The 18,522-nt window shown below is 43.9% G+C and overlaps 1 protein-coding gene across 3 annotated transcripts in view; it reads right to left on the bottom strand.

Moving 5' to 3' along the window:
• The window catches only part of LOC126187420 (palmitoyltransferase ZDHHC3), an 89,207-nt gene that overhangs the window by 53,656 nt on the left and 17,029 nt on the right, over window positions 1-18,522 (bottom strand). For all 3 annotated transcript variants that reach the window (XM_049928491.1, XM_049928492.1, XM_049928493.1), the window contains exon 2: window positions 10,613-10,733. In XM_049928491.1, the coding sequence (XP_049784448.1) occupies window positions 10,613-10,693 (81 nt within the window). In that variant the 5' untranslated portion in view covers window positions 10,694-10,733. The remainder of the gene's footprint in view (window positions 1-10,612; window positions 10,734-18,522) is intronic.

The raw sequence follows: 18,522 nt of genomic DNA, 5'->3' as shown, positions 1-18,522 counted from the left end.
CAAGTAACTAATGAGGAGGTATTGAATAGGATTGGGGAGAAGAGAAGTTTGTGGCACAACTTGACTAGAAGAAGGGATCGGTTGGTAGGACATGTTTTGAGGCATCAAGGGATCACAAATTTAGCATTGGAGGGCAGTGTGAAGGGTAAAAATCGTAGAGTGAGACCAAGAGATGAATACACTAAGCAGATTCAGAAGGATGTAGGTTGCAGTAGATACTGGGAGATGAAGAAGCTTGCACTGGATAGGGTAGCATGGAGAGCTGCATCAAACCAGTCTCAGGACTGAAGACCACAACAACAACAACAACAACAACAATGTGATCTTAGTAAATGAGTGTTGTAAAATGATCCTTTCATACAGTGTTCATAAAAAAAATATGATCATTCCATTTGGGACCTATGGAAGGTACATTAACTTATTTGTTTCAGTTGTAAATATTTGTCATGTATTATTGTTTTTCTGACATATTCTACATCCTGGAGGACCTCCTCACTACGGAGCAATCGGAATGAAAGTAAATCTAATCTAATCTAGCTAATGGCTCAGAGGGACGCAGCAGACTTGCTGGCTAGAAATGCGGGAAGAGGGGTGGCAGGTACACATGCTAGGCATGTGGTACAAGGGTATCAGAGCCGGAAAGGTGCAGCACATGATGATGATGATGATGATGATGATGATGAAGTCACATTGATTAGGAGGAGCTGTCAGGATAGAGGAAGGGGAAACTGTTGGGTAGAGGGTGTGGGGAAAATGAGTTAACAGAGATTAAGGCCCAGAAGGGAATGGGAGCAAGGATAAATCCCTGCTGATGCTGAAGGGAAGGATCCAGATGGCACAAACTATGAAGCAGCCATTGAACTTGAGCATGCTGCACCACTGGGTTTAATTTAGGAGTAAAGGAGACCACTCACTAAACAGCGGAAGTGTTGACTTGACATCAGGCCTATACAAATGAGAATGAAAACTTGCTAGCTTTGAGATGAATCCTTTGTCATGCTAGAGTGCCAACACACACACACACACACACACACACACACACACACACACACACACACACACACACACACAACCCACCAGCTCCGGTACCTGTCTATCACATGCCTACCCTGCCACTCCTCCCTCCTTTTCCCAGCCAGCAAGCCTGCTGTCTCCCTCTGTGCTTCTAGCTAGCCACTCTCAAACCCTCATCCTGCCACCCACCTCTTTCCCCTCTATCTGTTCCACCCCCGGGCATTGTGTGTTTGTCTGGCACAAAGTAGGGGCACAGGTGTGTGAGTGTGTTTTGTGTGTATATTTGTACTCTAGCTTGACAAAGGATTTATATCAAACCTAACAAGTTTTCTTTCTCATTTGTGTGTGTCTAATGACAAGTCAATGATTCTGTTATTCGGTGAGTGGTCTCCTTTACTCCTAAATTATTTACGTTCAAACAAGACTTTCACATATAAACAGAACAATATTCACTGCAAACCGCTTAGTCACTGTACATACAATCGTCAAGTCCAACAGTTGCATATGTAGCAGCAATGCAGTCAGTCTTTGGTTACACTTGCAAACTAAAGGCAGTAACATTCCCCTTGTTTTTGCCCCTTAGTAAACGGATCAATTTCCCTGAATCAAGCAAATTCGGTTCTCAGGAATGACATCTCACAGATTGCAAAGGCAGAGTTCTTGGTAGGTCTAACATCCGAGAGTTGTTCTTTGCATAAGCAGAAATTTTCTTAATATTGTGTTGTTGTTGTTGTTGTTGTTGTTGTTGTGGCCTTCAGTCCAATGATTGTTTTAATTCAGCTCTCTATGCTCATCTGTCCTGTGGAAGTCTCTTCATCTCTGCATAGCAACTGCAACCTACATATATTTGAACTGTGGTCACATTCAGTGCCTCTCTCTCTCTCTCTCTCTCTCTCTCTCTCTCTCTCTCTCTCTCTCTCTCTCTCTCTCTCCCCAGCCCTATCTTTATCTATCTTTACCTCTCACTCCCCCTCAGTAATTTTTAGCACACAGACATCCCTCTATTACTAAATTAATTATTCCCGATGCCTCAGGATGTGTCCCATTAACATATTGCCTCCTTTATTCAAGCCATGCCATAAAGTTCTTTTATATCCAGTTTAAACAATGGAAAATCCAAGATGTAATGTAACAACATTCCCGTAACCCTCCTGGCCTCAACCTTTGTTAGTCGCTGCCCTCACCCATCCAGCCCCTTCCCTACTCCCATTCCAGAACTACACAGCCATCATTCCACGACCACACTCAGCCTTTTTTATTTATTTATTTCATTTTTTATTTATTTCTCTCTCTCTATTTCTCTTCTTTTCTGCTACTTCGCCTCCCCCTCCCTCCCCACCTCTCCCCTGCCTGTCACCCAACCTGCAGCACTTCACTCTCCACCATCCCCACACTGCTATCCCTCCCCCTCCCTGCCCCAGCCTCCTCCTTTCCCCCACCTTGTCGCCACTCCCATCATGCACTTGTGCTGTTGCTCACAGTGTGGTTTCAGTTGCCTGAGACAGCAGTCGTGTGTACGAGTTGCATTTGCATGAGTGTGTGTGCACATGTATGTGTGTCTATTGTTGACAAAGGCCATTGGCCGAAAGCTTTAAGTGTGAAAATCTTTTTGTTGTGCCTATCTGCGACTCAGCATCTTTGCTATATGGTGAGCAGCAAATTTCTATCCAATTTGTCCAATAACTCTTCACTGGTTACTCTATCCACCCACCTGACCTTCAGCATTCTTCTGTAACACCACATTTCAAAACTTACTGTTTATTGTCCATGTGCCACTTCCATATAAGCCTACACTCCACAGACTTTCAGAAACAGCTTTCCAACTCTTAAATTTACATTCAATGTTAACAAGTGTCTCTTCAGTTATTTCACTGCCCAAATACCAAAACTCATCTGCTGCTTTTAGTGCCTTATTTCCTGATCTTTTTCCCTCAGCCCATTACCCTTGCTTTATTTTTGCTGAAATTAACCTTATAACCTGCTTTCAGGGCATTACTCATTCCATTCAATTGACCTTCAATGTTCTTTACTGCCTCTAACAAACCTCAAAGTTTTTGTTTCTTCTCACTGACTTTAATTTCCTTTTCAAAACAGTCTATGTTTTTTTTTTTTTTTTTTTTTTTGCTTGCTTGAAGTACATATTGAGTACCATGGGGGACAGCCTAAAACTCTTGCTCAGTTCTTTTTCAGTTGCTGCAGCCCTGGACTTTATTCCTGGTAACTTCTGGATTTTAAGGACTGTACGTCAGTCAATAGTGTCAAAAACTTTTTCAAAATCTACAAACACTCCAAATGTTTTCTTCTCATCAACCTATTTTCTAATGTAAGCTATAAGATCAGTACTGCTTTGTGTATTCCTACATTTCTCCTGAACCCAAACCAGTCTTCTCTCTGGTTGGGTGCTACCAGTCATTCTATCTTTCTATAGATAACTCATAACAGTATTTTGCACTATGAGAAACTGATGGCTCAGGCAGCATCCGCCTTCTTTGGTAATGGGATTGTAGCAATAGTGGAAAATTATCTTGCTGCATAGTGCCGCTTATCAAAGAAGTTTATGATACGCTATGTAGTCGTAGTGTTGTTTATTCTTTGTTTTTACTATTGGTTCCTGTGTTTAACCAGAGACGTATTTTATGCATTGTCTCTGTAGTTGCGCTTTGTAAATGTTGGAATAAATCTTGTCAAACACCCAGCATTTAGTGGTGACCCCAATGTGATAGGAACACACAACTTCAAAGTACAGAATATACTAGCCGTGCCTCCAGCCACAGAGCGGTACGCAACAATTAAAGGCACACTAATCAAATGCCTGTCATGGTCAGAGACCAAGAGACTTGGAGAAATTATTGTGCACGAAAGAGCTTGGTGATCGCACCCCTTGCAATTATTACATTGTCTGTGCACTTTGGCAAACAGTCAGTGAAGGCATAAAGAGGAGCACCTGGATGCCATGCCTGCCCACAGACACACAAGGGATACTTATGGTGTGTGCGAGAGGTTTGGATGTGCTAGCGCAGATGGTTGACCTTATGTAAATATGAAACCTGTCGCACCATAACCAGAGAGTCCCACCACAACAACATTTGCATTGCTATCGGCACAACTGGCAGAGATTATAGCACAGTCGTGGCTCTGCACCACGTACCAATTGACATCAGTGCCATAGCTCAACACAGGGTCGTAGCTGCTTGCCATCAACCACAATGGTATGTTGGTACCACAGACAGTTTGGTATGGAGGCTAAGAAGAGTAACTCGCCATAAAAAAGAGGAAGCAATGACAAGGGCTCAGTTATAACAGCAACTGATTCAACAGATAACAGGTATCACCTTTTCGTCACCAAGCAATACACGAACAGCCTTTTGTGGTAGACACCACAGCAGACATGTCAGTTTATCTTGCCAAATGCCTACCTCACTGTAGTTATGATGACCATCACCTGTTTGCCGCCAATGGCTTCACCATTGACATGTAAACTGGTGACATTAGCTCTCAATCTGGGTCTCCGATGTCGATTCGAATGGCAATTCATCCTACATTGATTAAAATGGCAATTCATAGTCGCCAACATTGTGCATCTGACATTAGGAGAAAACTTTTTATCATACTTTGGACTATTTTCAGACCTCAGACGCCACCATCTCCTGGACATGACAACCAACTAAGCAGCGAGGGTCGATTTCATCACAGTGACTGCGCCAGAATACGAACAGCAATGAGTGATTCACTGCATATTGCACTTCTTTGGCAATATCCACAGATTACATAGCAGTCACCCACAACTGCATCAGTGCAACACAATATGGTGCACAACATATTAACAATGCCTAATCCACCAATCCATGCATGAACATGGCATTTGAAATTGGATAAGTTTAAAGCAGACAAACAGGAGTTTGCCTTCATCCCAGCACGGGGAATCTGCCGACTATCTAGTAGCAGCCAGTCTTTGCCTCTCCACATCAAGCCAAAGAAAATTAATGGATGACATCTCTGTGGCGATTATCGTTAACTCAATGTAAGGGCTAATCCCGATCGATGCCCTGTGCCCCACATTGAGGAATTCATGCATGACATATATGGTAAATGCATCTTCTCTGCCGTATATCCGGTGCAAGCTTACTATCAAACACTAGTCGAACTAGAGGACATCGTCAAAACATCAGGGTGTACTCCATTTGGACTTTCTGAATTTACCAGCATGCCATTTGGCCTATGCAATACTGCCCATACTTTTCAAAGGTTTATGGATGAAGTGACACGTGACCTTGATGTCTGTTTTGTCAGTATTGACAATGTTTTAGTGATGTCCAGATCAGACACAGAGTACCTAGAGCATCTTCACCCACTTTTCGACCATCTTCGTGCACATGGTTTGATTATAAATCCAGTGAAGTGTGTTTGTGGAGCAGCAGAGGTGCAGTTCCTGTGTCACACCATCAATGCCCAAGGAACATGGTCTCCACAAGAGAGGATCGAGATGATCTTTAATTTCCCACAACCTTCAGCAGTATGCGAGTTATGTCGATTTTTAGGTGTCACAAATTTTTATATGTGTTTCGTTCGTAACCACATCTTATTTGGCAGCACCTTTAAATGCGTACCTATGAGAGATACATAAACCTGTGAGGAAATGAACTGGACTGATGGAATGCTAGTGGCTTTTGCAAAACTGAAATCTGCTATCGCAGACACCACATTGTTGGCTCACCCGGCTCCACAAGCACCTCTCGCCCTCTGGTCGATCCCTCTACATCAGCAGACAATGCCATGTTGCAACAGTAGGCGAACCAGTGCTGGCAACCATAAGAATTTTACAGCAACCAATTTTCGCAGGCACAACACCGATGGTCCACGCACGACCAGGAGCTGTACGCTTCATTCGACCCTGTTAAGAAGATCTTGTACAAACTTGAGGGACAACAATTCACCCTGTTTACGGAGCAGAAAGCTCTCACGTATGCATTTGAACAAAAACCTGACAAAGCCTCACCATGCCAGGTGTGCCACTTAGATTTCATTGGACAATTCACAACCAAGATTGAACACATCAACGGTGAGAAGAATGTGCCAGCTCTACCATGCATTCAAGAGAACACAAGTGCTGTGGACTATGAAGCCCTCACAGCACCACAACAGCTTGATACAGGGCTTGGCAGTACCTATTGGTCTACAGCTCCTGCATCATCTGCTGCCAGCACAAAGGGTTTCCACCAGCAAGCCATTGCTTCACTGCATCGGCTGTCACGCCCAGGAGTCCTCGGAACCACCAAGCTGGTCAAAGTTTGAATGCAGGCTACAAGGCTTATGCATATCAGTGCACCGCATGCCAGCACAATAAAATTATATGACATGTTCACGCACCGCTTGGCACATTTTTGCCACCCAATGAACATTTTGAGCATATACATTTGGATGTCACAGGACTTCTCCCACCATCTGAAGGGCTTACCTAATGTCTGACCGCACTCGATCAGTTCACATGTTGGCCAGAGGTTTTTCCCATGGCAGACATCACAGCAGAGACTTTAGATACCACCTTTTTCTGTGGGTGGGTTGCCCATATCGGTGTTCCCCTATGCATCAGGACAGATCAAGGTAGATTATTCAACTCACATCTGTTCAAGGCTCTCGCTTCGCTGCTAGGAGTAAAGATAATTCGAACCACAGTATACCACCCAGTGGCAGATGGACTTGTGGAACAACTGCATCAAGAGTTAAAGGTGTCCTCATGGTATCACAACTCATAACGTTGGACCAAGTCACTACCTATCATACTACTGGGCACCTGTGCAGCTGTAAAGGAGGATGTGGGAGCCAAGGTAGCTGAGATGGTGTATGGACAAACAATTTGTCTGCCGGGTGAATTTTTCAGCAGTACTTGAAGTGATGTGATCAAGGCCTCAGACTTTGTTAAGAAATTGTGGTCACACAAATGGCAACTGTGTCTCATGGCACCGAGGGAAGTACAGTCTCATCATCCATTTGTATTCCGTGACTTGTCAAGATGCAAACAAGTTTTCATTCAGCATGACGCCATGTGCAAACCATTACAGCTACCTTATGAAGGACCCTACAACGTGCTCAGTGAGGGCAAGAAACAATTTGAAGTGGATGTTGGCAGTAACCCCATGACAATTTCAGTTGTCAGACTAAAGCACATTTACAACACCACTTCCACCAGCTGAGACAAGGCAACTGGACAAGCCAATACAGACACGTCAGCACAGCTTCCCATCCCACACCCAAGTGCAGGCGCCATGCAACCGAGGTTAACCAATGGCACTGGTGACACCACAAGAAGTGGCACAGCTGCAATGTGACTCAAGTGGTTGCGCAGTCAGGATGTCATGTGTAATTCAACCCACAATATCGTTGACACTGGGGGAGGGGATGAGGGATCCTGTAGCGATAGTGGAAAATTATCTTGCTGCAAAGTGCCGCTTGTCAAAGAAGTTTATGAGACATTATGTAGTCATAATATTGTTTATTCTTTGTTTTTATTTTGGTCGCTATGTGTAACCAGAAATGTATCTTACGCATTGTCTCTGTAGTTGCGCTTCGTAAACGTTGGAATAAATCTTGTCAAATACCCAACAGGAATATTACACTCTTCTTGAAATCTGTCTTATGAATACTATCTGTGGGGAAGATATATCTATATATTAGGAGATATCTGATAATAACAAGAGGTTCTGTCATACACTGCACTAAATCGATGTGTAGATTCACAGAAAGGGCAAATATTAAACTATTTTGGGCATCATTCTGAGCTCACAAAATAGAGAAGTTAGGCACAAAGGTTCACAGGCATGCATGGACAGATCAGTAACCTATGGGATGTGTAGCAAAAGTGGTGATTTTATAGGCATATTTAATTTTTGAAAGTCAAAGTTTGTCATTTAGCCTAGGCATGTATCATTTTTTGGTGAGAACTGTATGTTAGAATATATGACTAAAGGCAAGCTGGAGAAGACTTTGGCCAAGGAAACAGACTTATTTATGACAATAGTGGATATAAACTGTAACGTTCCTGTGACAACTTAAGTGTGCCTCTTCAACTCCTACACAAACAGCAGTTGACCGGCGTTGCCTGGTGAAACGTCGTTGTGATGCCTCATGTAAGGAGGAGAAATGCGTACCATCACGTTTCCGACTTTTCATAAAGGTCGGATTATAGCCTATCGCGATTGCGGTTTATCGTATCGCGACATTGCTGCTCCCGTTGGTCGACATCCAACGACTGTTAGCAGAATATGGAATCGGTGGGTTCAGGAGGGTAATACGGAATTACTAGCAGTCGAGATTACAGGCATCTTACCCGAATGGCTACAATGGATCGTGCAGCCACGTTTCGATCCCTGAGTCAACAGATGGGGACGTTTGCAAGACAACAACCCTGTGCACGAACAGTTTGATGACGTTTGCAGCAGATACTGGCTGCGGATACCCTTGACGCTGCATCACAGACAGGAGCGCCTGCGATGATGTACTCAACAACGAACCTGGGTACACGAATGGCAAAACGTCATTTTTTCGGATGAATCCAGGTTCTGTTTACAGCATCATGATGGTCGCATCCGTGTTTGGCGACATATGGTGAACGTGCATTGGAAGCGTGTATTCGTCATTGCCATACTGGGGTATCACCCGGCGTGATGGTATGGGGTGCCATTGGTTACACATCTCGGTCACCTCTTGTTCGCATTGACGGCACTTTCAACAGTGGACGTTACATTTCAGACGTGTTACGATCCGTGGCTCTCCCCTTCATTCGATCCCTGCGAAACCCTACATTTCAGCAGGATAATGCACGACCGCATGTTGCAGGTCCTGTATGGGCCTTTCTGGATACAGAAAATGTTCGACTGCTGCCCAGGCCAGCACATTCTCCAGATCTCTCAGCAATTGGAAACATCTGGTCAATGGTGGCTGGGCAACTGGCTCGTCACAATACACCAGTCACTACTCTTGATGAACTGTGGTATCGTGTTGAAGCTGCATGAGCAGCTGTACCTGTACACACCTTCCAAGCTCTGTTTGACTCAATGCCTAGGCGTATCAAGGCCGTTTTTATGGCCAGAGGTGGTTGTTCTGGGTACTGATTTCTCAGAATCTATGCACCCAAATTGCGTGAAAATGTAATCACATGTCAGTTCTAGTATAATATATTTGTCCAATGAATACCTGTTTATCATCTGCACTTCTTCTTTGTGTAGCAATTTTAATGGCCAGTAGTGTATAATGGCATGGCAGGTCATACACATTACCTTTAAATATGTGCCCTAAGTACTCTAATACTCACTTACATCAATTTGATGTAGTGGTGTTTTTAACCATCATCTCTACCTTTTACATAAACCAACAATATGATCTGATAGCTATCCAACACATAGAAAAGGTGTTGAGTAACAGACAGGCACTCATATACACATAGCCAGTGTCGTCTCTAGACACAAAGGCCCGACTGTGATGAGCAGCAAACTCAACTGGGGTGGGCCGTGGATATACAGAAGAGGTGTGGGATGGGGAAGAGGAGGGATGGATGGGTAGGGGTGATGGGAGACAGTGCAGTACTGCCTATGTGGAGTGAGCATAGGTGTAGTGGGGTCATGATGGTGGGCTGCTAGGTGCAGCATCAGGCAGCTGTGCTGGTGTGCAAAAGTGAAGAAGAGAGAAGCAGAGAAGCGGAAATGCTTATGCAGGTGAGCCAGAGGGACTTAAAATGTATGGCGCAGGACTGGGGGCAGGGAAGGGAATAGAGGCAGGTGAGGGACAGGACTAGTGAAGTTTGAGGCCAAGGGGAGAGGTGTGGCAATGGGGGACGGAGGGGGGGGGGGGGGGGGGGGGGACAAAGGGTATATTGCAGCGAGTGTTAACACTAGTGCAATTCAGAAAACCTGCTGGTGGTGGGAAGAATCTAGATAGCACGGATTGTGCGTCAGTCACTGAACTCTAGCACATCATTTCACAAAGCTTGCTTGGCAACTGGGTGGTCCAACTGTCACAGTTTGGGATAGCCCTTCAAGAAGACATACAGTCTGTTAGCGGTCATGTCCATACATGATGGTGCACAGTGGTCACAATTAAGTTAGTAGACTACCTGGCTGGTTTCACAGATAGCCCCATCTTCGATGGGGGTAGCAAATGCCTACAGTTGGACAAGAAGGTGGTCATGGAAGAAAAGATATAGGGTAATTCCCCCACCCCTAGCCAGAATGCAATCCCAATCCTGCATTGTTGCTTGACCATCAAATTACCGATCTCTGGCTCCAAGCCATCCTTCCCCAATGACCTCTATCTGTTCAAGTTCCATCAGAATCATGTAAATCAGACCCAAGCCTCCTTGCACTACCTCTGCTCCAACCACAAAATCATCCTACCCTGCAATCCCTAATTCCTACATCCCAACTCCCCTATTCATATTTAACAAATAAGCTGCTGAAATTGCATTCCATCAGACAGTGAGCCACTCAGCATGCAACTATAACACTTATATTTAATAATATTCATTAATTATACACAGTTTAATAAAATGTAAACAACAGTAACTAAATAATAGGTAGCTGAAATGGAAGAACAGCAGTCTACTAACCTTAATACACCACACTAATCCACCACAACAAGTATTGTGTGTATCAGCTTCCCTCCTGAAAGCAGAATACTCATATTCCATCCTTCATCTGTGTTGTTCTTCTAGATCACCACTTTCTCATCTGTAAGAAATAATTATTATAATAAGAAAAGTTTTTGAAGAGTATGTCAGAAAATTTAGTGTGTTTTAATTGCAATAAAGCAATACAGCTTTACACAAAATATCAGTTTCCCAAAATCTTGCATATCACTTAAAAGTTGAAGCTTGTATGCACAAATCAGGTCTTAGTCCCACACTCATCACATGGTGATTGGGAGGCAGATGTGGGAATCCCACACTGCAGTCATAGGGGAAGTCCTAGAGGGGGTGGTTTGCCAATGCCTTCCCGCAACCTGTTATGAAATGTCAAGTATAAACCTCCAACATGTGGATGACAGTGGATGACAGTAATGAGTGTTTGAACAGGTGATGTTTTTGTCATGTTATGGATGAAGGAGAGAGAGTGAGACACACACACACACACACACACACACACACACACACACACACACACAGAGAGAGAGAGAGAGAGAGAGAGAGAGAGAGAGAGACAGAGAGAAACTCAGTGGTGGCACACAGACTATTACTCTTGAATAACACCAGGAGCACCACCAAGCTTAATGTCCTCATCTGATGGACAGATCACCTACAACATTGTCACATGCCCTCTCTCAATGAGACACCACTCAGGACATCAGTACAGAGACTGGTAATCATGAACTGCATTCCATCACTTCTCATAAACTTACAGGCCAAACACAGGTGATGAAACTTCCTTCCATCAGCAGGATTCAACTAGTTTCCTCAAAGTCAACCGGCACTGCACAGGCATGTCTCAGTGATCTCGACAACGGAGGCAGGTTCCAAAGTCACAATATTTTTTGCCAGTGTAGCCCCATCTCGCTAGGTTAAACCTTGATCTGCCCACTTTTAATCTCAGCCAATTCAGGGTTTTCAAGTCAGACAGTCCCCATCATGGGCAGGAGATAACGCATTGCTGATCATTAAAACTGCAATAACATGAAGGTGGCATGCAACAAATGCCGAATCTGCCGCTGAGAGCATTACGATGCAGCCAAATGGAAGACCTACAAGGTGCAGAAAACCCATAATGCACAAGGATTTTTGGTATCTTGCCTCAAAATAGCATCAGCTATCACATGGCAACAAAGAGAGAGTGTAAATTTGTCTCTATTCTAGAGGTTTTCATATTTCAAGCTAAGATATCGAAAGTATGAAAAAAAAAATCTTTTGAACCTGAAGTTGTAGTGGCAGTTGATGATGCCAATATTGACTGTATGTGTATCATGGGGCTCTCATGCAGTGATTTCAAATTAGGAATTGTTGAACATTAATTATTATAATCTGGGTAATCGGTTTTGTAGGGAGGCTGTCACAGCTGCTGGCATTTGTATTTTTCTTAAATATAATGTGGAACATAAAAGGATGGGTGAGGCAGAAGCATTGAGTACTGAAAATCACTCTGAAGCTGCTGCTGTTCAGTTTCATGGGGAGCTGGGTAGCATAATAATTACAGCAGTATATAGAGCACCTAGTGGGAACATAGACACCTTCATTAATAAATCGGAGTCTCCGCTGGACATTTACTAAATAGCCATTACAACTGTCAGTGGGGACTTTTAATATAAACTTTGTGAATGAATCTGCATCAAGGAAACTCTTTCTTAATGTATTCCACAGGTTCCTCTTATAAACAGCCTCACATGAATAACAAATAAAATAAAGCCTTATAGACAACATATTTTCAAATGTAGACACCACAAAGATAGAAATCATAATGCCCTCATCCTTGCAATTCCAGCTATACCTCTGAAGAAAAGGGGAGGTACTTTTGTAAGACAAAAGAAACTTTTCTGGGGAAAACTGAACTAGTTTTGTTGGAAATCAAAGTAATCAATCTTGGTGAGAAGGGCTTTCGCAGTCAGGTAGTAACAATGCAGCTGATGTTTTCTCTCCAACATTCATGTCCAATTTTGAAATGAGTTTTCCAAAGAAATTGGCCAGAGTCCATTCATGTCAGATCATTAAATCTAAAATTATCAACTCACTTCACTCCCCTCAGCATTCTCTAAAATAATTGAAAGATTTATGAAACAACAAATCACCCAGTACTTAAATGACCACAGTCTACTGAATAATAACAATCTTGACTTTTGAATAGGCCAAAGAAAAGAAACAGCGATGACAGATTAGACACATGAAATAGTTATAAACTTGGATAACAGCAGCAGCTCTGTAACAGTTCATTTAGATCTTTCTAAAGCTTTTGATACTGTTAATCATGAAGTTGTTTTAGATAAACTGGAAGCAATGGCAATGACAGAGATAGAAAACAGATGGTTTCAATGGCATTTGCAAAATAGATTACAGGTTGTGGAACTCACATCAACTCACAAAATCAGATGAGTATCTGCTGGTCTCTTCTCTTCCTTATTTACATAAATGACATACACACCTCAGGAATGGCAGCCAAGATCACATTGTTTGCAGATGACACTAGCACACTAGTGAGCAATGTTAAGGAATCTCTGTCTACAAATGATCAAGTCCTCATGTCCTTAATTCATGGTTCAATGCCAACAAATTGACCCTTAATATGAAGAAAAAATGGTATACAATTTGGAAAGATGAATCAAAACCAAGATCTCCAACTGGTATTGGACAGAAATAAGTTAGCAAAGGTACGATGCACAAAACCTTCAGGAGTGTATGTTGATCAAGACAAGCTGGAAAGACCATGTAATTGAACTCTCCCAAAGATTCAGTTCTGCATGTTTTGCTTGGAGTATTACACTGAAGTGTCAAAGAAACTGGTATAGGCACGTGTATTCAAATAAAGATATATGTAAACAGGCAGAATACACTACTGCGGTCGCAATGAAGTCAGGATTTTTCTATACGTGTGTACCGTGAATGTCAGGAATCCAGTAAAACATCAAATCTCCAACATTTTCTGTGACCGGAAAAACATCCTGCATGAACAGGACCAACGATGACCGAACAGAATCATTCAACGTAACACAAATGCAACTCTTCCACAAATTGCTACAGATTTCCATTCTGGACCATCAACAAGTGTCAGCATGCAAACCATTTGACAAAACATCACTGATATGGGCTTTTGGAGCCAAAGGCTCACTAGTGTACCCTTGATGAACAAATCTTTATGCCTCACCTGGGCCATCAACACCGACACTGGGCTGTTGATGACAGGAAACATGTTGCCTATTCGGATGAGTTTCACTTCAAATTGTATCAAGTGGATGGATGTGTGTGGGTATGGAGACGACCTCATGAATCCATGGACCCTGCATGTCAGCAAGGGACAGTTCAAGCTGGAGGATGCTCTGCAATGGTGTGGGGCGTATGCAGTTGGAGTGATAGGGCCCTTGATACATTCAGATATGACTCTGACAGGTGACATGCACGTAAGAATCCTGTCTGATCACCTGCATCCATTCATGTCCACTGTGCATACCGACGGACTTGGGCAATTACAGCAGGACAATGCAACACTCCAGACATTCAAAATTACTACAGAGGGACTCCAGGAACACTCTTCTGAGTTTAATCACTTTCGCTGGCCACCAAACTCCCCAGACATGGACATTATTGAGCATTTCTGGGATGCCTTTCAATGTGCTGTTCAGAAGAGATCTCCACCCCATCATACTCTTACGGGTTTATGGACCGCCCTGCAGGATTCATAGTGTCAATTTCCTCCAGCACTACTTCAGACATTAGTCAAGTCCATGCCACGTTGTGTTTCGGCACTTCTGTGGGCTCACAGGGGCCCTACACGATATTAGGCAGGTGTACCAGTTTCTTTGGCTCTTCAGTATATTTCTAAAATCTGGTCCTCAGATGGTGCTAGAATGGCTTATTTTGATTACTTCCAGTCCCTTGTAGCTCATGACATAGATTTTTGACTTAAAATGAATAGTCAACTAATTGAAATTTTTTGCGTTACAGAAAAGGACTATTTGAGTGTTGTCACACAGCTCTACTAGGGCTCACTGCAAAACCCTATTTAAAAAGTTCTATTTGCTTACTATACCCTCCCCGTACACGTATAAAAGTGTGTCGATGACTAGAGCCATAATTGATGTCCTGCAAATCAACTGCAATTACCACCACAGTTATAATACGCACAACTGTGAGTCTCGCCATACAGAAGACATAAAACAACTCATACTCTAAGACATATGAGCCACTTCGGTGTCACTCTTTATAATGCACTGCCAACTTACATAAAGAGGTCGGGGAATGAAATGTCAAGAAGTGTTTCTACAAAATAAGTGAATATGTTAGCTTACACAATTGCTAGACCCTCATTTACTGTTCAGTGTTTTTGATTCTGTTAACTCCAGGTACCATCTGTGCTGTGATTGTCTTTGCAAAAGAATGTTTCTGCTATCAGTTACTGTTTTCTCTGTTTCAGATGTAGTGCAATATACCGCTTCACCTCTTCAGAGAAGGAATCTGATGCTGGATTAGTTGTCATAGATATGGCGTCAGCACGTGTGTGTGTGTGTGTGTGTGTGTGTGTGTGTGTGTGTGTGTGTGTGTGTGTGTGTGTTTTATACCTTTCAGCCCTGTCATTAATGTTTTCATGTGTTTCTGTTTTTTTCGGAAGTGTTTTACATGAAAGTTTCATGACCTTGTCATATCACTGATTTTCTTCTTGTGCATACTGTACTTTTCAGCAGTATTCTGTAATGTGTTTTATTTCTTTTGCCAGTGTTTAATATCAAAATATATTTTCTAGTTATATCACTGATTTACTTCTTGTGCACATTGCAGTCTCAATGTAGACTATGTATTTACAATTCCTCTTCCAATCGTATGCTGGGCAACAAGGCTATGCCAGTCTTTAGGCAATGGACTGGCATTCTGGAGGAGTGGGGTTTATTATCCATCTGGCCATCCTGACTTAGGATTTCAATGGTTTTCTCAAGTTGCTAAGGTGAATGCTGGGATGGTTCCTTTAATTAGGGCACCTTCTTGCCCTATTCTACTTTGTTTATGCTTTATTTATGTACATATTATTTCTGTAATGTACATGACACATCTGATACTGTTGTACTGAATGGTCTAAGGGCGAGTAAATAAAATAGTGGTTGCTTGTGAGATGATCATGAGTAGCTTCAAGAGAGGAAGAAAAATGTCTGTCAACATGTCTCAGAATCCAACAGCAGCATGATCACAGTTCTATGAAACTGCGGTTCATCACTCCACAATATCACTACTTGCACTGGTTAGCATACCGTGACTGTCATGAAATTGATGGTTTCAGGAGGGCTATACTCAATGGCATGCACAAGCTCAATAACCCCCCAAGCAACTAGTGCCCAAGAAGATAAGACATATTGCCTGCTTGCCTGTGTAGGATGGTACAGTCACCTCATAAACACTGAGTCAAAAAATGGGCTTGTTTTCAGAAAGACATGTACCACACAGGTGGTGCTAAAAATATCTGGAACATCACAGACTGTCAACAAGGCAACCATTGCTTCAGCTTCCCTTTACGCAGCAGCAGAGAGGAAAGGTGCACCCACAATGGTGCAAAAAAAGATAACACTGAACACAAGAGAGGCACTATATCATCTTTTCACACTAGCAACAGTTCTGCGTACATCATCGCAATGGCCATACCTATGAATGGAGGGTTCGAGGAGAACAACTCTTGCCAGCTTGTATTGTCATCATCATCATGTGGGACTAGCACTTGGTGGATAGTATGAGGTGCCACTGAGCACACAATACAATCTCCTGTGGTTCACTAAGACGGTCATTACAGTTCAGACATGTTAAGGATGGCAGTTGTGCCCTGCCTTTGAGGTCTGGGCGATGTTATCTTTCGGCAAGATAACACAAGACCATGTTGCCCACATTGTCCTGAGCTACCTCAAAACAGAGGTGTTTGACTGTTACCCCGGCCAGCACATTCTTCAGATGTCTCACACATCGAAAATGTATGGTTTGCCCCCGAGACTGGGACTCTACTCCTCGCCAGCCACTACAACTGATGAACTCTGACACAGAGTTAAAGTTCCTTGGGTTTCCCTGGCTGGGAGGACTTCACTGAATCAGACTGAGGATGAGCGTGAAGCCCTACGACCAGCTGCTTTTGGGCTCTTCAGTCACTAGCGGGTATCATCTTTCCCACTAGCAGAATCCTGGGAAGGGAGTGACCCAAGAGACCCCTTCCTAGCAAGAGGAGCCGAAGAAGCCTTACACTTATCTGGCTCAGAAGTAGGAACTGAAATTCCCGATGGTTGGGGGGGGGGGGGGAGGGGGGGGGGTATTGCTCCCAAAGTAGGTGGTGGGGGAGCAACAGAGAGGGCAGTGCCCCCCCACCATCAAGGGGGCAGGTGTAGTCTTCCGGTTCTGAGAGGCGACAGGAATTCGAGGAACTGATGGGGCAACAACTGTTCTCGTAGTATGAGGTGGTCATAGCCATAGGATGTAGGCACTCAAATTTCCTCTTAGCCTCAGTGTAGGTCAGTCGGTCCAGGGTCTTATATTCCATGATTTTCCTCTCTTCTGGAAAATCCAGCACTCTGGCAAGCAAGATGAATGATGCTCTCCGCTGTTGACACAGATGGGAGGCGGGGCATATTGAGTATTGGGATGTGATGGACATTCACAATCTCGACAGGTGGGGCTGGAGGTACAGCGGAAAGACATATGGCCAAACTTCCAGCACTTAAAGCACAGCAACGGGGGAGAGACATATGGCTTGACATCACAGTGGTAGACCATCATCGTGGCCTTCTCGGGCAACGTGTCACCCTCGAAGGCCAAGATGAAGGCACCGGTGGCAACCTGGTTATCCCCCAGACCTGGTGGACACACCGGACGAAATGAACATCTCGCCGCTCTAAATTGATGCACAGCTCATCATCAGACTGCAAAAGAAGGTCCCTGTGGAATATAATACCCTGGACCATATTTAAGCTCTTACGGAGTGTGATGGTAACAGAAATATCCCCCAACCTGGCAAAAGTGAGTAATGCCCATGACTGGGCAGAGGATGTTGTTTTTATCAAAACTGACCCAGAGCGCATTTTAGACAAGCCCTCCACTTCCCCAAACTTGTCCTCCAAATGCTCCACAAAAAACTGAGGCTTCATGGACATGAAAGGTTCTCTATCAACTCTCGTACATACCAGGTATTGGGGCAAATTGCCATCCTTAGCCTGGCGTTCCTCCCATGGTGTGGCCAGCGAGGGGAACGACTTGGGGTCATATTTCTTAGCACTGAAGTTAGACTTTGCTCACTTAGAGCCTGCTGGCGGTGGACCACCAGCAAGAGATGACGTTCTATGTGTCATTCACCCTGATGCCACCCACTCCGACCACGGCCCTCCCCACGGGCGCCACCTTACTGCAGCAAAGGCCACCTGGCAGGATGGCCATTGCCAGGAGTCCCGATGCCCCAATGAACGGGACTGCAATGCGACGACGAGACAGTGGGCTAGAGATCTAAATGCATGATGGACATGATGCACCATGTAAGGCGCCCTTCCCCAATTGGCTCACTCTTCAGAAAAATTTGGAAGAATGGAGGTCACACCCTGCAGGGGACCATCATATAAAGGCCGAAACATGTGAGACTCCTTTTAGTCACCTCTTACGAAAGACAGGAATACCTCGAGCCTATTCTAACACCCGGACCCACAGGGCTAGTCAACAGAGGAGCTGGAAGGGAAGATCTGTGTCCTTCAGGCACAGTTCTACATCTACATCTATACTCTGCGAACCACCATGAGATACATGGCAGAGGGTACGTCCCACTGTCCAGTTATTACAGTTTCTTTCTGCTCCATTCATGTACGGGACACGGG

Source organism: Schistocerca cancellata, chromosome 5, assembly GCF_023864275.1.
Source record: "Schistocerca cancellata isolate TAMUIC-IGC-003103 chromosome 5, iqSchCanc2.1, whole genome shotgun sequence".
Lineage (NCBI taxonomy): Eukaryota > Metazoa > Arthropoda > Insecta > Orthoptera > Acrididae > Schistocerca > Schistocerca cancellata.
This window is presented reverse-complemented; position numbering and strand designations above follow the sequence as displayed.